Source organism: Zootoca vivipara, chromosome 3 (assembly GCF_965207765.1).
Source record: "Zootoca vivipara chromosome 3, rZooViv2.hap1.1, whole genome shotgun sequence".
Lineage (NCBI taxonomy): Eukaryota > Metazoa > Chordata > Lepidosauria > Squamata > Lacertidae > Zootoca > Zootoca vivipara.
This window is the reverse complement of record NC_142586.1, coordinates 117,941,234-117,964,925: the sequence shown is the minus strand read 5'-3', so window position 1 is coordinate 117,964,925 and position 23,692 is coordinate 117,941,234. Positions and strand designations below refer to the sequence as shown.

The following is a 23,692-nucleotide window of genomic DNA, read 5'->3' as shown; positions in this document are numbered from 1 at the left end:
CATCTTTTTGTTTGTGCAGCTGGTCAGACAGATGTCTCTCTCAACCTGCCCTGGAGATGCCATCAAGAATTGAACCTGGGACCCTTGCATACAGGGCAGAAGCTCTAATCCTGAGCTAGAGTCCTTTTCCAAAGGGCAGAGGTCAGCCATTCCCGCAAGGACAGGGCATGCCCAGTAAGCTGATCAGGTGCCTGGGGCGATGTGTGTGCCCTGCGCCCAGGGGCGGGGCCAGCCACCTGCGGAGCGGGGCAAGCTGGGACAGGACGCTCCGTGGGGCCTCCGAGGAGTCTGCAAGCCTCCTCCCACTCAGCCCCCCTACAGCTGAGGGTGAGGCGGTGGGTGGACCATTTAGGGCCGCGTGGAGCCTGCGGGCACCCAAGCCACTCCCAGGAGAGGCGCGTGGCTCGGGCGTGCTGCAGGCCCAATGGTGAGTACTTCCCGGCATTTTGTCACCCCTCTCAGTGGTGAGACCCGGGGCCCCTGGGCATGCCCACGTGTGACAAAAATGGGTGTGTGCAAAAGCACCAGGCATGCTCACTTCTCTCCCCCATTGGAGGGCATGTTAACTCAGGTGGGGGAGAATTTGTATTTTGCTTGCCAGCACATTGAAGGCGCGTCAGGAAGCAAACAGAAAAGCCACTGCAGTTGAAGCAGCACCCGCGTAATGTAGCAAGCAAAGCTCACTCCAGGAAGCAATCTCCAGAAAGCAATGAAGAGCGCATGGCGGTAATCTAGGCAAGAGGCAATTCAGGCATGTATCCTGCAAATGAGAGCAATTATTGAAATCTCTTGATTTGTGGAGGGGGGGGGGAAGACAGACGGTGTTGCCGATGATTAAATGGGCTGCCTTTTGCTCAGGCAAAACATCTGCAGGAGTTTCAAGGCCCAGCAAAATAATCCCGGTCTGTTAAGCAGAACCACCAGGAGTAGGTGTGCACAACTCTTGACGTGCCCACAATGAAGAACCTATGGCAAATTGATTCTGGATCATCCCACTTGGTGTCAATGTCAATGATTGTATTATCAGGAGCAAATAATTAGGGGATTGAGTCGCTGTGATTCAGGGAAAGGGAAAGTTAAGCAGCAGAAATGTTTTTCGCTGGGGCTCATCGAAGGAAACGAATCTAGCCTGAGGCTGGCACAGGCTCCCTCTTGAGGTCCTCTTCGGTAGCTTCCTGATGACTGGTCTATTGAACTTTCATAGCTTTGTAGAGCTGGAAGGAACCCAAGGGTCATCTAAACCAACCCTCTGCAATGCATTCATCCTGGTTTGTTTGCAGGGGGGTTAGACCAGGGCTTTTCCCCCAGCTGGAACTTGGCAGAACTCAGTTCCGGCGCCTCTCAGATGGGCGCCATTGCCATTCCAAGAGAATGGTGTTCATGGTGAGTTCAGGCACCTCTTTTTCTAGAAAAATAGCTGGGTTAGACAACATTACGGCACAAAATTATTCCACATTTTTCAGCAAACTTCCCCTCCTATCTCTTTATGGTAGAAAGTCTTTTTTTGGGGGGGGGTCAAATTTTTTTTATTAAGTTTTACATAGCAAATTTACATTCGAACATTAAACATCAACATCGACATTAAGGATTGTCTGAACCCTTTGACTCCCTTCTGCCCTTCCATGGTTACCACCATCAATCTTTTCCCAACTGCTTCTCTTATTTTTCTCTATTTTTCTTAAATAATCCATTCTTTACCATGATTTTTAGTACATTACAAGCGTTACTCAAATCCTGCCAAAGTTTTTAGCTGTTTACAGTGTTCTCTTAAATACATTATAATTTTCCCCCATTCCCTCTTAAAGTTATTCTCTCCCTGGTTCCTGATTTTCCAGTCAATTTTGCCATTTCGCCGTCAACCTTTCGTCTCTAGTCAGGACTTTGGCTTTTTTTCCATCTCTGGACCAATAGTACACAGATAATCATTTCTGCTCCCTTTATGGTGGAAAGTATACTTGTTATGTACTGAGCTGAATCCTAGAACAATAGGATTCAGAATCAGCGGGAGCTACCCAATCCAACTCCAGGTGGAAGTGAATCCGCAACCTGATTGGCCTGCTGGAGCAGCCAATCAGGCGGCTGGCAGAAGTGAATCTGCTACCTGATTGGCCTGTAGGAGCAGCCAATCAGGCTGCAAGCAAAAGTCAATCCACAATATAATTGGCCCACAGGTGTAGCCCTGAAGTAGCCAATCACGCAAGGCCCATTGTGTAAATAATGTATATAAGCAGATGGTTTTGGGAAAAGAGCCATTCGTCTTCTCTTCTCCTCCTTGATGACTATGAGCTGAATAAAGAGCATGAAATTCACTCTTGACTCCGAGTATATTTCAATACTCTTTTGGAGAGACAAGTTTGTTGCACGAGACCTTCAAATCCATTTTGATTCTGCAACCTGGAATTTGCTTGAAATTCACTTGAAATTCACCAAAGCCCAGAAGTAGCCCCAATCTTTGTTACCCTGAAAACCACGAGGAACGCCTTTTTATCTTTGTCATGCTACCCTGCTGAGCCACTGATGTTCCTGCCATTCCACCATCACCACCACATTTCTCTCTCTCTCTCTCCGGTCATATTACCCTCTTAAGGCTTTAGAACCACCTGCAATTATGCCTTGCAACTCCAGGACAAGTTGAAAGCTGATTTTCCTGCCCAGTTTTCATTTTCATTGCTGCTGAGATCAGTCAACAAGGAAATTTCCGGTCATCCACTTGGGAAGCTGCAAGAGGGTCAGTAGACAAGCCACCACCTTTGGGGGCTCAGCAAGCATCTTTGGAGCCTTTCTAGTAATAATAATAATAATAATAATAATAATAATAATAATAATAATAATAATATTTATACCCCGCCCATCTGGCTGGGTTTCCCCAGCCACTCTGGGCGGCTTCCAACAGAAAAATAAAACACAATAATCTATTAAACATTAAAAGCCTCCCTGAACAGGGCTGCCTTCAGATGTCTTCTAAAAGTCTGGTAGTTGTTTTCCTCTTTGACATCAGTTGGGAGGGCGTTCCACAGGGCAGGCGCCACCACCGAGAAGGCCCTCTGCCTAATTCCCTGCAACTTGGCTTCTCGTAACGAGGGAACCGCCAGAAGGCCCTCGGTGCTGGACCTCAGTGTCCGGGCAGAATGATGGAGGTGGAGACGCTCCTTCAGGTATACTGGACCGAGGCCATTTAGGGCTTTAAAGGTCAGCACCAACACTTTGAATTGTGCTTGGAAACGTACTGGGAGCCAATGTAGATCTTTTAAGACCGGTGTTATGTGGTCTTGGTGGCCGCTCCCAGTCACCAGTCTAGCTGCCGCATTCTGGATTAGTTGTAGTTTCCGAGTCACCTTCAAGGGTAGCCCCACGTAGAGCGCATTGCAGTAGTCCAAGTGGGAGATAACCAGAGCATGCACCACTCTGGTGAGACAGTCCACGGGCAGGTCGGGTCTCAGCCTGCGTACCAGATGGAGCTGATGAACAGCTGCCCTGGACACAGAATTGACCTGCGCCTCCATGGACAGCTGTGAGTCAGAGCTTGGAGTGCAGCGACTGAGGAAGGAGCAGAAGGTGAGCTGAGCTTGGGAGACACTCTGTAGGTTTTGTGGTTTTGTCTTTTGGGGCTGTGTGTGAGTAAGTTTGTGTGCTTATTTGTTTTCTTACTTGTTTGTGTGCTTGTGCTGGTTTTCTAGGGCTGCTGCCTCTTGGATTTGGGTGACTGTCCAGGCTTGTGTGGGTGTTTGTTTCTGGCTGTGACCTTGTTTGTTTCTGGCTGTGACCTTTCACCTAGAAGTGTGAGTCAGGAAGTTCAGGTGATTAGCTGTGGGCGGAGCTAGTCAGAGCTTGGAGTGCAGCGACTGAGGAAGGAGCAGAAGGTGAGCTGAGCTTGGGAGACACTCTGTAGGTTTTGTGGTTTTGTCTTTTGGGGCTGTGTGTGAGTAAGTTTGTGTGCTTATTTGTTTTCTTACTTGTTTGTGTGCTTGTGCTGGTTTTCTAGGGCTGCTGCCTCTTGGATTTGGGTGACTGTCCAGGCTTGTGTGGGTGTTTGTTTCTGGCTGTGACCTTGTTTGTTTCTGGCTGTGACCTTTCACCTAGAAGTGTGAGTCAGGAAGTTCAGGTGATTAGCTGTGGGCGGAGCTAGTCAGAGCTTGGAGTGCAGCGACTGAGGAAGGAGCAGAAGGTGAGCTGAGCTTGGGAGACACTCTGTAGGTTTTGTGGTTTTGTCTTTTGGGGCTGTGTGTGAGTAAGTTTGTGTGCTTATTTGTTTTCTTACTTGTTTGTGTGCTTGTGCTGGTTTTCTAGGGCTGCTGCCTCTTGGATTTGGGTGACTGTCCAGGCTTGTGTGGGTGTTTGTTTCTGGCTGTGACCTTGTTTGTTTCTGGCTGTGACCTTTCACCTAGAAGTGTGAGTCAGGAAGTTCAGGTGATTAGCTGTGGGCGGAGCTAGTCAGAGCTTGGAGTGCAGCAACTGAGGAAGGAGCAGAAGGTGAGCTGAGCTTGGGAGACACTCTGTAGGTTTTGTGGTTTTGTCTTTTGGGGCTGTGTGTGAGTAAGTTTGTGTGCTTATTTGTTTTCTTACTTGTTTGTGTGCTTGTGCTGGTTTTCTAGGGCTGCTGCCTCTTGGATCTGCCTCTTGGATCTGGGTGACCCATCTTTTTGACCTAGGGCAGCAAATCTCATACGTTTGTTAGGGGGGACCTAGGCCTCTTCCTCTTTCCCCCTTGACCTCAAGGTTTTCAAGATGGAGGTGGAGGGAACAACCATTGTCACCTGCAATTCCTGTGCAATGTTTGTTTTCTTGCCAAAGGATGTGGGTAGCTACACCTGCAACAATTGCAAGTTGGTTGCCCTACTGGAAAACAAGGTTGCCCTTCTGGAAGAGAAGGTGCAGCAGCTTCAGGGGCGTGTATCTACGCTCCAGAGAATTAAAGAGCTGGAGCTTTTCTTGGATGCAGCAGAGCACACTGTCTGCACCAAGGAGGAGACAGGGGATCTCCCTGAGGAGGAGGTCAGTTCCCCAACACAGCAGCCAGATGTATGGAGGAACGTGACTCATAGAAGTAGAAGGCCCAGGGATCGCTCTGAGTGCTTAGAATTACACAACCGTTTTGAAGTGCTCATGGAAGACGAGGAACAGACTCCACCTGAGGATCTCTCCCTCATCACAGTTGATGAGGAATATGAAGACGAGCAACCAAGTCAGTCCTCTGGAAATATGCAGGTAACCTTGGAAGGGACAGCACATAGAAGAATCCCAACCAAGCCTATGAAGAGGCGTGTAGTGGTGATTGGGGATTCCCTACTGAGGGGTACAGAAGCAGTGATCTGTGGGCCTGACAAGATGTCTCGAGAGGTGTGCTGTCTACCTGGGGCCAAGATCAAAGATGTAACAGAACGGCTGCAAGGAATCATAAAACCCACCGACAAATACCCCTTCCTTTTGGTGCATGTGGGAACCAATGACACTGCAAGCCATAGCTTACAGAAGATCAAAAATGATTATGAGGCTCTGGGCAGGAAGTTGAAGCAATTAGATGCACAAATTGTCATCTCTTCTGTCCTCCCAGTTGAACGACATGGCCCAGGGAGAGAGGGAAAAATAGGGGAAGTGAACAACTGGCTTCGCAAATGGTGCAAACAGGAACGGTTTGGATTCCTAGATCACGGTCTGCAGTTTCTTGAAGATGGACTTCTGGCAAGTGATGGACTGCACCTCACAAAAGTCGGGAGGAATGTTTTTGCCACAAAACTCAAAAACCTCATCAGGAGGGCTTTAAACTGACTTATGTGGGGGAGGGAGACAGTGGTCCTGAAGGTAGGAGTCTATCAAATGCTGAAGATGATCATCCAAATGTCAAGGACCAAATGGAGCAAGCAGCATGCAGACCTAGTGGTGGGACGAAAATATCCTTAAATAAGAGACATGGGGGAATGATCAACGGTCTTCAATGTCTGTATACTAATGCACAGAGCATGGGAAATAAACAAGATGAACTTGAGCTCTTGGTACAGCAAACTAAATATGACATAATAGGCATCACTGAAACCTGGTGGGATGAGTCTCATGACTGGAATGTAGTAATAGAGGGATACAATCTATTTAAGAGAAATAGACCAAACAGGAAAGGAGGAGGAGTAGCTTTATATGTTAGGGATATGTATACCTGTGAAGAGATCCAGGATTTAAAACTTCAAAGCCAAATTGAGAGTATCTGGGTCAAAATTAAGGGAGAGAAAAACAACAGTGACCTCATTGTGGGAGTTTACTATAGATCCCCAAGCCAAACTGAGGACACAGATGATGCCTTCCTGGAACAGATGGCCAAGCATTCCAAAGGAAGTGAGATAGTAGTAATGGGGGATTTCAACTATCCTGATATTTGTTGGATGTCAAACTCAGCCAAGAGCATAAGGTCAAACAGATTCCTCACTGGCCTTGCAGACAACTTCATTGTCCAGAAAGTGGGAGAAGCAACAAGAGGATCAGCCATTTTAGATCTGGTCCTAACCAATAGTGATGACTTGGTTAGTGGGGTAGAAGTGGCAGGATCATTAGGTGGGAGTGACCATGCTCTTCTGGAGTTTATTATCCAGCGGAAAGGAGCAACCAAGCATACTAAGGTCCAAATTCTAGACTTTAAGAAAGCCGACTTCAGAAAACTTAGGGAAACGCTGGGTGAAATCCCATGGACAGTAATACTAAAAGGGAAGGGAGTTCATGATGGTTGGGAGTTTGTTAAAAGGGAGATATTAAAAGCACAACTTCAGGCAATACCAATGAGACGGAAACATGGAAGGTGCCTAAAGAAGCCAGGCTGGCTATCTAAAGAACTTTTGACTGAGTTAAGATTTAAAAGGGATATGTACAAAAAATGGAAAAGGGGGGAAATCTCCAGAGAGGAATTCAAACATATAGCCAGCACGTGTAGAGACAAAGTCAGAAAAGCTAAAGCACAGAATGAACTCAGGCTCGCCAGAGAGGTTAAAAGCAACAAAAAGGGCTTTTATGGGTATGTCCGTAGCAAAAGGAAAAACAAGGAAACAGTGGGGTCACTCAGAGGAGAAGATGGTGAAATGCAAACAGGGGACAGAGAAAGGGCAGAACTCCTCAATGCCTTCTTTGCCTCAGTCTTCTCCAAGAAAGAAAACAACGCCCGACCTGAAGAATATGGAGCAGATGATTCAGCAGGGGAAACACAGCCCAGAATAAGTAAGGAGGTAGTACAAGAATACTTGGCTAGTTTAGATGTATTCAAGTCTCCAGGGCCAGATGAACTACATCCAAGAGTATTAAAAGAACTGGCAGAGGTGATTTCAGAACCACTGGCAATAATCTTTGAAAATTCCTGGAGAACAGGCGAAGTTCCAGCAGACTGGAGGAGGGCAAATGTTGTCCCTATTTTCAAAAAGGGGAAAAGAGAGGACCCAAACAATTACCGCCCAGTCAGCCTGACATCAATACCAGGAAAGATTCTAGAGCAGATCATTAAGCAAACAGTCTGTGAGCACCTAGAAAGAAACTCTGTGATCACTAAAAGTCAGCATGGGTTCCTGAAAAATAAGTCATGTCAGACTAATCTGATCTCATTTTTTGACAGAATTACAAGCCTGGTAGATGAAGGGAACGCTGTGGATGTAGCCTATCTTGATTTCAGCAAGGCCTTTGACAAGGTGCCCCATGATATTCTTGTAAAGAAGCTGGTAAAATGTGGGCTAGACAATGCTACCATTCAGTGGATTTGTAGCTGGATTACTGACCGAACCCAAAGGGTGCTCATCAATGGCTCCTCCTCATCCTGGAGAGTAGTGACTAGTGGGGTGCCACAGGGTTCTGTCTTGGGCCCAGTCTTGTTCAACATCTTTATCAATGACTTGGATGATGGGCTTGAGGGAATCCTGAGCAAGTTTGCAGATGACACCAAGTTGGGAGGGGTGGCTAACACCCCAGAGGACAGGATCACACTTCAGAATGACCTTAACAGATTAGACAACTGGGCCAAAGCAAACAAGATGAATTTTAACAAGGAGAAATGTAAAGTACTACATTTGGGCAAAAAAAATGAAAGGCACAAATACAGGATGGGAGACACCTGGCTTGAGAGCAGTACATGTGAAAAGGATCTAGGAGTTTTGGTTGACCACAAACTTGACATGAGTCAGCAGTGTGATGCAGCAGCTAAAAAAGCCAATGCAATTCTGGGCTGCATCAATAGGAGTATAGCATCTAGATCAAGGGAAGTAATAGTACCACTGTATTCTGCTCTGGTCAGACCTCACCTGGAGTATTGTGTCCAGTTCTGGGCACCACAGTTCAAGAAGGATACTGATAAGCTGGAACGTGTCCAGAAGAGGGCAACCAAAATGGTCAAAGGCCTGGAAACGATGCCTTATGAGGAACGGCTTAGGGAGCTGGGTATGTTTAGCCTGGAGAAGAGAAGGTTAAGGGGTGATATGATAACCATGTTCAAATATATAAAAGGATGTCATATAAAGGAGGGAGAAAGGTTGTTTTCTGCTGCTCCAGAGAAGCGGACACGGAGCAACGGATTCAAACTACAAGAAAGAAGATTCCACCTAAACATTAGGAAGAACTTCCTGACAGTAAGAGCTGTTCGGCAGTGGAATTTGCTGCCAAGGAGTGTGGTGGAGTCTCCTTCTTTGGAGGTCTTTAAGCAGAAGCTTGACAGCCATCTGTCAGGAATGCTTTGATGGTGTTTCCTGCTTGGCAGGGGGTTGGACTGGATGGCCCTTGTGGTCTCTTCCAACTCTATGATTCTATGATTCTATGATTCTATGAGTCCAAAATGACTCCCAGGCTGCGCACCTGGTCCTTCAGGGGCACAGTTACCCCATTCAGAACCAGGGAATCCTCCACACCTGCCCGCCTCCTGTCCCCCATGAACAGTACTTCTGTCTTGTCAGGATTCAACCTCAATCTGTTAGCCGCCATCCAACTAGTGGGAACCAGTTGCATATTGGGGGACCAGCGAAGATGGCTGCCAAGAGGAGGACCATGGTTAATTCTCTTTGCTTTTTTGGTCACAGTTGATGAGGGCAATGTTGACCATGGGGGCCTCTATTGGTCCCTTTTCTTAGGAAGTCCTCTGTTTCGGAGCCCGTTTTTGTCTTTGTAAATAGGTCTGCTTGTCCAAATTGGAGGAGAAGGGAACAATCAATTTCACTTGGCGTAAATCTGTCAAGTGATGCCAGAATGGCTGCCTGCCACCCAGGTCGCTACCAATGGCCCATGAAACTCCTTCCCAGCATGCACTCACCGAGGTAACATTCAGGTCACTCCTTTTCTGACAGAGATGCCAGAGTAACCATTCAGAGGATGCAGGCTGTTCTTACTTTATCTGCAAGCCACATTGATGCCCTGTCAGGTGAAAAGACGGGGCATAGATTCATCATCATCAGTGCTATTTTTCCTAGAAAAAGGAGTGCTGGAGCTCACAATGAACTTCTCCCACATTCTCTTGGAATGGCAATGGTACCCATCTGAGAGGTGCCAGAACTTAGTTCCAGTGAGTTCCAGCTGGAAAAAAAGCCCTAGGGGATTTGTCCAGCCCTCTTTTAAAGCCATCCAGGTGGGCGGCCATCACTGCCTCCTGTGGCAGGGAGTTCCGCGGTTGAACTCCATGCGCTGCGCAGAAGAAGAACTTCCTCTTGCCTGCCTCAAATTTTCCAACGCTCAGCTTCCCTGGATGCCCAAAAGTTCTAACATGATGAGAGACAGAGAAACACTTTTCTCCCTCTACTTTCTCCACACCATGCATAATTCAGGACTCCGTGCATGAATATGTCAAGAGTCTCTGCCAAGAAAACTTGAATTCTGCGCCGTTTATACATTATTTATCAAAATGGCACCCGCTGGCTTGTTTTTCGCACACGTGCCGAGGGAATAGAGGTGGGAAGTGTCCCACTTTTGCAAGAGACAGTCCTCTACGTGAAGAATTGGCCGTTACAATTCTCGGGGAAAGGTACGGAGGGGCTTTGGACTGGGCAGGGAACAGGTAGCAGCAGAGCGAACCAGCACAGTGCGGAAGACCCCTGGCCACAGTCTCTTGTTCCCCATGATGGTGGGATCACAGAATTGTAAAGTTGGGAGGGATCCCCAAGGGTCATCTAGATCAACCTCCTGGTCTTACAGGAAAAAAGCAATGGGTGAGATGGCTAAAAATAGCTTAATCGTGTATAATGAGATAAGAATCCAATGTCTCTATTCAGACCAGGTCTCTCCATGGTTTTAAGATACATACAAATTATCCATACAATGTCTTAGAATCATAGAATTGTAGAGTTGGAAGGGACCCCACGGGTCATCTAGTCCTACCCCCTGCAATGCAGGAATCTCAGCTAAAGCACCCATGGCAATTAATTATCAACCTCCCAAAAAATCAGAGAGAGCTCTTCTTGCTTTTCATATAGCCCTGTGGAAGGCCCCAGGCTATGGCCTTTTCACCATACATAAAAAGGTAAAGGGACCCCTGACCATTAGGTCCAGTCGTGACCGACTCTGGGGTTGCGCGCTCATCTCGCATTATTGGCCGAGGGAGCCGGCGTATAGCTTCCAGGTCATGTGGCCAGCATGACAAAGCCGCTTCTGGCAAACCAGAGCAGCACATGGAAACGCGTCGTTTACCTTCCCGCTATAGCGGTTCCTATTTATCTACTTCCATTTTGACGTGCTTTCGAACTGCTAGGTTGGCAGGAGCTGGGACCAAGCAACGGGAGCTCACCCCGTCACAGGGATTCGAACCGCCAACCTTCTGATCAGCAAGCCCTAGACTCTGTGGTTTAACCATACATAGGCACTTCCATTTCAGTGCAAATTAAACCAATTACCGGTATACTCGAGCTCCCTCAAGCGTCCTCATAAGGCTTGGTGTCCTTGATCAATCTTGGTCTCCCTCCTCGGCCCATTTTCGTACATGAGTTGTAACTATTTAATTTACATGCTGCTTAGTGCCTTCTGAGCAGTGTACAAAGTGTAAAAACCCATTATGCAAATCTTTGAGAAGGAGCGTCCATAGTATAAATCCACCCAACTTTGAAATTGAAATGTCAGAATAGAAAGCTCCACAATGAGAAGACACAATTTTGTGATTCAAGTTGGTTTCTCCAAAAGAAATGAGAGCTGGCTGGAAAAGTACGTGGCGGCAGGTAGAGAGACATGGAGCTGAATCTTTGCTAAGACTCCGTGAGGCTGTTATTAATGACCGCTTCCATGCAAATTAAATTTAGAAACGTCTTGCGGCGACTTCCCTGCCTGCAGAAGCCAGCGACAGAGTTACTTGGGGAGCTTCCTCAAACATCATGAAATTCTAATGGTATTTTCTTTTTTAATAGAATGAAGTGTGTGCCCAATTGTGGGACCCTTCTCTTACCTGTCTTTAATGAAGTTGTGGAAATATAAATAATAATAAAGATAATAATGATGATGATGACGACGATGATGATGATAAAAATAAAGAAATGATACATTCAAGATGGAGCAAGCTTGCTTCCTCCTGCTCCGGAGGGCAGGACTTGAATCCATGTCTTCAAGGGACAAGCAAAAAGATTCCTACTAAACAGTAGGAAGAACTTTCTCACAATAAGAGCTGTTTGATTATGGAACAGACTCTCTCAAAGGGGGTGGACCAGGGGTTCCCAAACTACGGTCCGGGGGCCGGATGCGGCCCACGTGAGCCAATTGTGTGGCACTGCAAATGACCCCCGCCGCCCGCTCTTACTGGTGCGCCACGGTGTTGTTGCCCATCTCTGAGTCGGTACAGCGCCAGAAATAGCTTGTGTGCACGCCCGGGCCGGAGGGCGGGGGAACACGCTCCCATAAGCACATGCACAAGCTATTTCTGGTGTCACGCCAACCCGGAAGTGCACCCGAAATGACATCTGTGCATGCGCAGAAGCCATTTCCAGTGCCGCGCTGTGCCAGAAAAAGTGAGTGTGTGTGCGTATGGGAGCATGTTCTCCCGTCCTCCGGCCCACCGCGCAATTGGCGCCAGAGGAACCGGTCCGAAGTTGTGTAAGTTTGGGGACCCCTGGGGTGGACTCTCCTTCCTTGGAGGTTTTGAAGCAGAGGTTGGATGGCCACCTGTCAGGGACGCTTTAGCTGAGATTCCTGCATTGCTGGGGGTTGGACTAGAGCAGCGTTTCTCAACCGCTGTTCCGCGGCACACTAGTGTGCCGCGAGACGCTGGCTGGTGTGCCGCGACGTGCGATGACGAGAACGGCGATTTGCATTGTCACGTGCCTGGTGGCCGCCAATAATCAGCGCTGACCCGCCGGAAAGGAAGCCGGCCGGGTCACGACGCGGGGCAAGCGCAGCTCTCAACAGCCACCACCACGGGAGGGTGGTTTTAGACAAACTTAAAGGAGCTGGCTGGATGAGCTCAACCTGAAACTTGCTGAGCAAAGGATTGTGCTGGCAGAGAAATCAGCGGCTTGTGAAGCCTTATTACAGGAGATTGCAACCAACACAGCAATTGGCAAGTGTTTCTTACAGTCATAATTATATAGTCAATATAGGGCGGCACAGAGTTAAATTTTTTAACTTTTTTAATGGTGGTGTGCCTCGTGATTTTTTTCATGGAACAAGTGTGCCTTGGCCCAAAAAAGGTTGAGAAACACTGGACTAGAGGACCCTTGGGTGTCCCTTCCAACTCTACGATTCTACAATTATTAGGTCCTACAAGTCTACACCCTGACCTGGCCTCCAGGAGGTCCAATTGAACATAGCTGCCAAGTTTTCCCTTTTCTCACGAGGAAGCCTATTCAGCATAAGGGAATTTCCCTTAAAAAAGGGGATAACTTGGCAGCTATGCCAATTGAATGGAAGGAAGCTGACTTCTGAAAAGGGCAAGCTGGACGGGGTGCAAATTTCCATGCTGTTTCTCCCTTGTCATACTCATGGATGGCCTTACTGTCTTCCATAAATTTGTCTAATCTCCTTATTTGAATTCCATCATAGCCTATATAAACCTCTCTTGTTTTATGCCCACTGCCTGCTATGTGTGCAGGCAGTAATGTAAATTGAGGGATTTCTTTTAAGGGGATGTAAATAATATAACGGATTTAATATAGCAGATAAAGGAGATATTAAAAATAATACGAAATTAAAAGACGCCTGCTTCTTGGGAGAAAAGCAATGACAAACCTAGACAGCATCTTAAAAAGCAGAGACATCACCTTGCCTACAAAGGTCCGTATAGTTAAAGCTATGGTTTACCCAGTAGTGATGTATGGAAGTGAGAGCTGGACCATAAAGAAGGCTGATCGCCAAAGAATTGATGCTTTTGAATTATGGTGCTGGAGGAGACTCTTGAGAGTCCCATGGACTGCAAGAAGATCAAACCTATCCATTCTGAAGGAAATCAGCCCTGAGTGCTCCCTGGAAGGACAGATCCTGAAGCTGAGGCTCCAATACTTTGGCCACCTCATGAGAAGAGAAGAATCCTTGGAAAAGACCTTGATGTTGGAAAAGATTGAGGGCACTAGGAGAAGGGGACGACAGAGAACGAGATGGTTGGACAGTGTTCTTGAAGCTACGAACATGAGTTTGACCAAACTGCGGGAGGCAGTGCAAGACAGGAGTGCCTGGCATGCTCTGGTCCATGGGGTCACGAAGAGTCGGACACGACTAAACGACTAAACAACAACAACAACAAATATAATATAAATAATATTTTTAATATCTCCTTTATCTGCTGTCTTAAATCCGTGACCAGCCAGCTTCACCGGATAATGTTGCTTGTGAGTTTCCTTTGCTTGTCGAGAGTGTGTGGATAATTTCCTCCTTATGTGCCTCTGTACTGTAAATAAGTCAACGGGTTTTTGTGTGCAAATAACAGAAAAGGGCTGCTCAGGTATACTTATTGGTCCAAGAAGTGGGAGCAAGATGATTCCAGAAGATCCCAAGAAAAAGGTCCCTCCTGCGAATGGTTGTGCTTTTCTTGGGTGGGGTTGAAGAACTGGGCTGACATACATAATCTCTCCTGTGCCTTCTTGATATGGTCCTGGGCCAGAAGTTTTTTTGCTGCCTCAGTTCTCCATTTGTTATAATACAAATTGATGTCAGGCTGCCCAGTCAGCCTGGAACGATGCCTTATGAGGAACGACTTAGGGAGCTGGGTATGTTTAGCCTGGAGAAGAGAAGGTTAAGGGGTGATATGATAGCCATGTTCAAACATATGAAAGGATGTCATGTAGAGGAGGGTGAAAGGTTGTTTTCTGCTGCTCCAGAGAAGCGGACACGGAGCAATGGATTCAAACTACAAGAAAGAAAATTCCACCTAAACCTTAGGAAGAACTTCCTGACAGTAAGAGCTGTTCGGCAGTGGAATTTGCTACCAAGGAGTGTGGTGGAGTCTCCTTCTTTGGAGGTCTTTAAGCAGAGGCTTGACAGACATATGTCAAGAATGCTTTGATTCTATGATTCTATGATTCTTAGTATTATAGTTAAAATGCTTCTTAAGATTGCTGAGACGGTAATTGAAAAGACACACCATATTTTTAATTTAAATTAAATTTACAATGATGTGTCTGGATAGCTGAGTTGGCTAGAGTGTGGTGCAGGTCTGATCTCCATATGGGCCAGCTGCATATGTATTCCTGCATTGCAGAGGGTTGGACTAGATGATCCTTGGGGTCCCTTCCAACTGTACGATTTTATGACTCTGTGTAAACTTGGGACCTGTTTACCTGCGAGATCATTTTACCCTATGTGCACCAACACAACCTCTTCAATCGGGAGCCTCTTCGGTTGGTGTCATTTCACATTTGCCCAGAGTTGTTGAGATTTTTCTTGGTTATGTGTGTGAGTGTGTGTGTGTGGCTCTGAGGTGTTGGGCTCTTTTTAGGGATGATTGCAAAAAATTGCTCACCCGCCTGCCCTGCGCTGCTGCTCACACACGTCGCGATAGCTGCTTGTCATCTGTCCCATCGCAGGCACAAGAAGAAGAGTTTGGATTTGATATCCCGCTTTATCACTCCCCAAAGGAGTCTCAAAGCGGCTAACATTCTCCTTTCCCTTCCTCCACCACAACAAACACTCTGTGAGGTGAGTGAGGCTGAGAGACTTCAGAGAAGTGTGACTAGCCCCAGGTCACCCAGCAGCTGCATGTGGAGGAGCGGGGAAGCGAACCCGGTTCCCCAGATTACGAGTCAACCGCTCTTCTCGGTAGTGGCACCCGCCCTGTGGAACGCCCTCCCAGCAGATGTCAAGGCAATAAGTAACTATTCTACTTTCAGAAGACAACTAAAGGCGGCCCTGTTTAGGGAAGTTTTTAATGTTTGATGCTGTACTGTTTTTAATATTCGGTTGGAAGCCGCCCAGAGTGGCTGGGGAAACCCAGCCAGATGGGCGGGGTATAAATAAATAAATTATTATTATTATTATTATTATTATTATTATTATTATTATTATTATTATTATTTACTACACCACACTGGCCACCAATTGGCCGCCCAATTAACGCAGCAACAGCCAATCAACACCACCCCTTGTCGCAGCCACCAATAACATGCCCAATAGCCGTTGACAATCTCCAGGTCGCAGTAACAGCCAATCAAACGTCACCCCTATGCACTATCTGTGTATAGGACGACTCCAATTTTTTTAGCTTATTTGTAAATAAAAAACCCTCGTCTAATACACGGAAAAGTATGGTAATTGTTGCTCGTTTTTCTTGACATCCGCCTGTCTCGGGAGACAAGGGAAGAGTGTGCCTTTGTGGGCAGAGTCAAACCGCTGGAAGGATGCAGCACCAGATGTGGCTGCAGAGACTGATTCAGGAGAGACATGTTTTGTTGCATCTGGAGCAGAGGAAGTCGTCCATGTGCTGCTGCGGATGCACGAGGGCGATTTTTATTTCTGCATTCCTGCAATTTTTTCTTAGTGATCATTTTACTGCTTTCTCTTTTTTGTAAACTGCTTTGAGGTCTGTTTGTTTTTTCCTCCTGCAGTCAAGAGGTGTATAAATTCTATGAAATAAAACAAGCCCATACAGTCATACCTCGTGTTGCGTCCGCTGCGGGTTGCGTTTTTTCGTGTTGCGAACGTGGCGGACCCGGAAGTGCTTACTTCTGGGTTTCACCCCGTGCGCATATGCAGAAGCGTTCTGCGCACTTTGCGCATGTGCAGAAGTGCTCTGTCGTGCTTTCGTGCAAAAGCGCCGCTCAGGTTGCAGACTTTTTGGGGTGTGAACGGCACCCCGGAATGGATCTGGTCCGCAACCCGAGGTACCACTATAAATGGTGTTAGCATCCTCTGGCTGGTTTGGCAGTAAGAATGCCTCCTTCTATATAGAGGGCCTTCTCGGTAGTGGCACCTGCCCTGTGGAACGCCATTCCATCGGAGGTCAAGGAGATAAACAACTACCTGACATTTAGAAAACACCTAAAGGCAGCCCTCTTTAGGGAAGTATCTGTGATATTTTAATGTATTTTGGTATTTGTTGGAAGCCGCCAAGAGTGCGGGGGAAACCCAGCCAGAAGGGCAGGGTATAAATAATAATAATAATAATAATAATAATAATAATAATAATAATAATAATAATAATATGCCAGAAGGTCTTCTGAGTTGATGCTCTTTGATTCCTGGACAGAGATTCGCCAGCTGTGAAGAGTTGTGGCTGTGTGCCTTCCTTCAAATGTGCAACTGGACTGCGCCAAAGAGATTGTCACAGTTCAAAATGTGCTGTGTTGATCTCAAAGTTTTCTCATCCCCTCCCTCAGCTCATTATCCGAGTCCACAACTCGACTTAAGTTCAAGCCTAGCTTGTTCATGGGTTAACTGCCAGCGAGCTCTTCCCACTAGTCCCCCCTTCCCCTTTACAAAGGGCCAGGGCCGGATTCAGGTTTGATGAGGCCCTAAGCTACTGAAGGGAATGGGGCCCTTTATATGTCCAGCTTTTCTTTGTCAGCAACAAAGGACCACTGTTTTTTGTGATGAATATATGCTATATGGCAGTGTTTCTCAACCTTTTTTGGGCCAAGGCACACTTGTTCCATGAAAAAAATCACGAGGCACACCACCATTAAAAAAGTTAAAAAATTTAACTCTGTGCCGCCCTATATTGACTATATAATTATGGCTGTAAGAAACACTTGCCAATTGCTGTGTTGGTTGCAATCTCCTGTAATAAGGCTTCACAAGCCGCTGATTTCTCTGCCAGCACAATCCTTTGCTCAGCAAGTTTCAGGTTGAGCTCATCCAGCCAGCTCCTTTAAGTTTGTCTAAAACCACCCTCCCGTGGTGGTGGCTGCTGAGAGCTGCGCTCGCCCCGCGTCGTGACCCGGCCAGCTTCCTTTCCGGTGGGTCAGAGTTGCTTATTGGCGGCCGCCAGGCACGTGACAATGCAAATCGCCCTTCTCGTCGCCACACGTCGCGGCACACCAGCCAGCGTCTTGCGGCACACTAGTGTGCCGCGGAACAGCGGTTGAGAAACGCTGCTATATGGTCATTTATGGACCTCATGGGTATCTAAAGCCATTTGCACATGTTGCCATGCAAGAAATACATGCAGAATGTAGGCACCCTATATATAGAAAGGAGCAAACCAGGGATATTTGAGGGAGCAGGCGAGCAGGCGGGGCCCATGACTTACATCACAGGAGCCGACACAACACAAAACTGTATGATAGGTTTTATTTTATTTGCTTTTTATCTTAAATTTTGGAAGTGTACATCCAGGTTTTTTCCCTTTAATCCCCCTCCCCTGAGAGTGGGGCCCTAAGCTTGTTTAGCTTATACATAAATCTGGGACTGCAAAGGGCCAGCAATGGGGAGCAACTTAGCTGTCTAGTTTGTCTCGAAGGCCTGGCTTCTCCTGCCCAGTAACAACCATGGCTGAGATTTATGGATCTTGTCATTTCCTGTATCCGATTTAACTAGGGATGGAAGGACCTGTCAATTTATGATCTCTCACTTTCTCATTTCCCCCCAGTCTTAAACACAGTCCTCTGCATCTGGTGGCAATTTGTGATTACCAATGAAAATTTGTCAGCATTTCAGTGCAAATCTGTCCTTATAAACACATATTTATATGCAGCCTTATCATATTTTTGCACATTTTCCTCTATTATTTTTGTACATTATTTGCATTAATACCTTCATTCTTATGCACATGCTCCTGTAATATTTTCATTTATGTAAGCATTGCTTGGTTGGAGCACTGTATTGCAAAATTCGGCTAAGTGCGAATTTTGAAGGACGCCTGAGTTTCAGTCTGCATATCGTCTTGGAAAGTGTGGATTGGACAGAGCTGGTTTTAAACATGTTCTCCCCCATCCCTAGATTTGACTGGTTGAAATTTCTGTCTCGTTTTGGGTGCAAGCATCAAGCAGGCTTCCAAATTGAAATGGGGGGGGGGAAGCTGTGCAAATCAACCAGGCTTTGTGACGGAGAACCAGAAGGTGAAATATCAAGAGGTCTGTTTCCTTCGGGCTCTCTTGGTAGTTCATCCCCAGAGGCTCAGGGGTGGTTCTGGTCCAACAGGATATGGTCTTCTCAGTGGTGGCCCCTAAGCTATGGATCCCCGCACAGAGGTGTGCCTGGCGCCTTCGTTGTATGGCTTCCAAAGGTTGTAGAAGAAACACCTCTTTACTCTTGACACTGGAATAGTATGTTCTTAGGACCCACTGTGTTCTTAGGGTCGAAAGTTGTTTCAACCGCCGAAAGGCGGTTGGAGGATGGATGGCAGCTAACAGATTGAGGTTGAATCCTGACAAGACAGAAGTACTGTTTTGGGGGGACAGGAGGCAGGCAGGTGTGTGTGGAGGACTCCCTGGTCCTGAATGGGGTAACTGTGCCCCTGAAGGACCAGGTGCACAGCCTGGAAGTCATTTTGGATTCACAGCTGTCCATGGAGGTGCTGGTCAATTCTGTGTCCAGGGCAGCTGTCTACCAGCTCCATCTGGTACACAGGCTGAGACCCTACCTGCCCGCAGACTGTCTCGCCAGAGTGGTGCATGCTCTAGATATCTCTTGCTTGGACTACTGCAATGCGTTCTACGTGGGGCTACCTTTGAAGGTGACTCAGAAACTACAACTAATCCAGAATGCAGCAGCTAGACTGGTGACTGGGAGCGGCCACCGAGATCACATAACACCAGTCCTGAAAGACCTACATTGGCTCCCAGTACGTTTCACGGCACAATTCAAAGTGTTGGTGTTGACCTTGAAAGCCCTAAACGGCCTCGGCCCAGTATGCCTGAGGAGCATTTCCACCTCCATCGTCCAGCTAGGATACTGTGGTCCAGCGCTGAGGGCCTTCTGGTGGTTCCCTCCCTGTGAGAAGTGAGGTTACAGGGAACCAGGCAGAGGGCCTTCTCAGTAGTGGCGCCCGCCCTGTGGAACGCCCTCCCAGCAGATGTCAAGGAAATAAACAACTACCTGACATTTAGAAGACATCTGAAGGCAGCCCTGTTTAGGGAAGTTTTTTAATGTTTGGTGTTTTATCGTGTTTTTGATATTCTGTTGGGAGTCTTCCAGAGTGGCTGGGGAAACCGAGCCAGATGGGCGGGATATAGATAATACATTGTTGTTGTTGTTGTTGTTGTTGTTGTTGTTGTTGTTGTTGTTGTTGTTGTCATTGTTGTTGTTGTTGGTTTGTTTGTTTGTTTGTTTTTAATGTTCGTTTTGTAATGCTGTATTCTGCCCTGGGGTCAGGCACTGGCTGCAGGAAGAGGAATGGTGGAAGCAGGGAACGCACAGAGGGAGAGAATTTGGATTCTAGATCCTAGCCGTGGGAATAGTGGTTTAGGCCCACGCCCCAGAGGAGGGGAAGAGCTGGGAAGTGCTGGGATCTTGGAGAAGGAGGAAGAGGAGGAAACAGGCAGGGTGGCCCAGGGCAGGGCAGGGCAGAGACAGGAACCAGATATGGCAGCTCCACCACAGAGCCACCCTGACAGCTTCTCTTCTGACAGCCGGCAATCCCAGAAGAAGGCGCCAGATGCATGTTGCAGAGCAGAGAGCCAGGCAGAGACAGAGAGGGTCCCTTGGGACTTGCGTAGACAGAATGAAGGGCCAGAGAGAGAGAGGGATGAGGAGTGGAGGGGGTGGGGCGTTACAAGCCAGTCCGGGCAACTGCTTCATCTAGGCAGGACCAACCTTTAGAAGTCTCCGTGTGTTTTCTGTTCTGCTTCCTTAATGGGGGGGAAAGCCCCCACTAATTGTAAGATAGCTGGTGTTTCGCTGTCCTTCTCTGATCTGTGAACGACCTGTTCTCCTTGTCAGCTCCCTACTTAACAATAAATAAATATGATAATGTTGGGTCCAGGTATGTGGGGGAAGCACACCTCGGGCACTTTGCATAGCCACACCACACTCCGTGAGTTTGTTCCCCTCCGATTCCCCCCTCCACCCTTCCAAGTTTCCGTTTGCCCATCCTGTCCTCCTCCTCCTCCCCCCCCACAGCCCTCCATGCCCCATATGGTGGGTCCTATGACAAGGTCAACCCCCCCACATCCCTGGTCCCCCCTTCCCCCGCTTTGCCTCCTCGCTTTGCTTGAGGTGGCTGCTGTTCCCGCCTGCAGACTTGGTGGTGTGGCTCTGCTGTGTGCCCAGGCTGAAGGGATGGGGTGGCGGCGGCGGCCGCAACATCATCGTGGCGATGGAGCCTCGTGGCTTCTCCGGGCTCTTGTACCAGAAGCAGGAGCACATGGACCGGAAGAGGAGGACCATGGCTGAGACGGGCACACACCACCACCGAGTTTGCAGGCCGGAGCAGCGCCTATCCTGACTCCCCTCCCTTCTCTCTGGCTGCCATTTTGGACGAGGAAGGAGGAGGACGAGGAAGCAACTCCCAGCACGCCTTGCCTGCCTGCCTGCCTGCAGAAGCCCAGACCAGGAGGCTGGAGGCCCTTCCCTCCACCTTCCTCCCCGCCAGCGACCGGTCCCCGTAACCCACGAGGTGCTACTGACCAGGGTTGCCTCTGCTTTGTGTCTTTGTTCCGCAGGGTACGGCCACGCGGCCCCCAGCACCGATGGCGGGAAGGTATTCTGCATGTTCTACGCCCTCCTGGGGATCCCGCTCACCCTGGTGATGTTCCAGAGCCTCGGCGAGAGGATCAACACCCTGGTGAGGTACCTCCTGCACCGCATCAAGAAGTGCCTTGGGATGAGGCGGCCGGAGGTCTCGATGGCCAACATGGTCACCATCGGCTTCTTCTCCTGCATCAGCACCCTCTGCATCGGGGCGGCCGCCTTCTCCTACTACGAAAACTGGACCTTCTTCCAAGCCTACTACTACTGCTTCATCACGCTCACCACCATCGGCTTCGGAGACTATGTGGCTCTGCAGAAGGAGCAGGCCCTGCAGACTCAGCCCCAGTACGTGGCCTTCAGCTTCATCTACATCCTCACCGGCCTGACCGTGATCGGAGCCTTCCTCAACCTGGTGGTGCTGCGCTTCATGACCATGAACGCCGAGGACGAGAAGCGGGACGCTGAGCACCGGGCGCTGCTCAGCCGCAATGGGCAAGCCAGCAGCGTCCACACCACAGACACCACGGCGTCCTCGACGGCCGCCGCGCTGGGGGGCGTGGGGGTGGTGGGCGGCGGGGCCGGGGGCCGGGGGGCCGGCCTCCGGAACGTCTACGCCGAGGTCCTGCACTTCCAGTCCATGTGCTCCTGCCTCTGGTACAAGAGCCGGGAGAAGCTGCAGTACTCCATCCCCATGATTATCCCCAGGGACCTCTCCACCTCGGACACCTGCATGGAGCAAAGCCACTCGTCCCCGGGGCGCTACCCGGAGACGCCGCCCAACCGGTGCTTCTGCAACGCCCAGCGCTCGGCCATCAGCTCCGTCTCCACGGGCCTGCACAGCCTGTCCCCCTTCCAGGGACTCATGAAGCGGCGCAGCTCAGTGTGAAGGCTGGCGAGACCCTTTCCAGGACTGTCCTAAATGGCAGAGGAAGGGGAGGAGGAGGAGGAGACCGGTGGGGGTGGGGTAGGGAGGTGGGCACGCAGAGACCCCAGGCGGGGAGGAACGGTGCCCACCGGAACCTAGAATTCATACAGGTGACAATCTACAAGGGAAGGGGAGAGTCGGCAGCTGGGCCAGGTGTCGTGGGTGTGAGCCCAGGAGGACAGAGCAAAAGCGGGGTTGGCTCTCTGGGTCGGTGTCATGGGGAAACCGAGTCATGGAGAGCTCGGAAGGGGCTCAGCTGCAGAAAGGAGGGGGGAAGAGATATGGAGGTCAAGCTGCTCCAGAGGGGTCAGCAGCTTGGAGCCCGTTCTCTCCAGGATGGGAGTCCCGCCGGCCGCACTTCTGAATGCAATGCTCCCAGTTGCAGCAGCCCCACAAAAATGTGAAACTTGAAAATCGGGGTTTCCCCCCCACCCTTACGGGAGTGGTGTATGGGATGAAGCAGGGGGGGGAGAGGCGGCTCTGCTGGTGGAGTGTCCACACTTTGATTTATACCTCTGTGAGACTGATGGAAGGACATAGCATCTCTTCCCACCCGGGCCAATAAATGGGGGGAAATCAAGTTCTGTGTCGCCCCGCTCCATTCATTTGATCCCCTTCATTTCAGGGGTGAGTTATTTCCTTCCCCCCCTGTGCAGAGGGGTTTGTGCATCAGATACGGGGCAGGGAACTCTCACCCTAAGTGTGCAAATGTCTTCAGTTACGAATGGTGTGCGGGTACCTCGATGGAGGCGTTGGCTCTTGTGTGGCCAAAGGCGGACATGGATGTGCTGCGTCCTGCTCATTCAGGGCCATCTCCCCTCCTCTGGGCTTGTGTGTTTTCCGCAACGCCCTTCCTTGCAGTTTTATACAAAACCTTTTATGCAAGAGTCCATGAAGCCCGTGAAACACCCAAGTCCTGCTCCACGGGTCTCAGAGCTGTGCCCCACATCTCCCCAGACTTGACCCACCCTTCCCTCTTTTTGCCCTCAGCCCCTAGAGCTTCCTCTCAAACCTGTCTCTGTTTTGTAGGGGGGGTTGTGTTGCTCTTTTCTTTAGGCGCAGCGGAGTATCATGCCAGCAACGTCTTGACTTGTGGGGGCAGAACAAGCTCTGATCCATCGCCGCTGCAGCCAGGATCTACCCACTCTTCTAGGAACTGCAGTTTTCCTGCGAAAATGCAGTAGCCATACAAAAGAGGGGCATTTGCCAGGCAAAAATGAGCAAGTGAGAAGTCTATTGACCCCCATTGACCAGCCATTTGCTCCTATTGGAGAACCAGCCACATCTCTGCCATTGATGTTGGCCAATGGCCTTGGAACTAACCCACATAGCTGCTGGGGGCATGCTAGAATGTTGTGGGGTGTCAGCCAGACCAGTGGCCCCCCTCCCTCTTCCAACTCTCTCCAAGAGCTGAAACACACACTCAGAGAAGCATCCGATCTGCCCATTTTGGTTTCTCATCTTTTCCTGTTCAGTTCTCCATGTTTCCACACCAGTTTGTGATTTTTCTCTCTCTAAAAAACAATTAAAGTTCATCGGCATTGGATTCGAATCATGACTATGATACTATTACCTGCCTTACTGGAGCAGAATTTTAAAAGCAGCACAGAGACGGGGCTTCCTGGAGTGGCCTCTGGTTCTTAGAATCATAGAACTGTAGAGTTGGTTCCAGCCTCTGGCGTGAGCCAACAGACTTGCGCTGCCACTGCGTGGGACCCCAAAAGTGTGTCTTTTGGCCCGATGCTCTGGGGCGGCCACAGTCCTGGAGCTAAAATAGGACATCTATTTTAGAGG

General features: G+C 48.9%; 1 protein-coding gene across 1 annotated transcript in view; it reads left to right on the top strand.

The window, feature by feature from the left end:
* KCNK3 (potassium two pore domain channel subfamily K member 3) overlaps positions 1–23,442 on the top strand; it is a 98,601-nt gene extending 75,159 nt beyond the window's left edge. Inside the window, exon 2 of the mRNA XM_035110733.3 lies at positions 20,946–23,442. Within this exon, the coding sequence (XP_034966624.1) occupies positions 20,946–21,859 (914 nt within the window). The 3' untranslated portion in view covers positions 21,860–23,442. The remainder of the gene's footprint in view (positions 1–20,945) is intronic.
* The last annotated feature ends 250 nt before the right edge of the window (positions 23,443–23,692 follow it).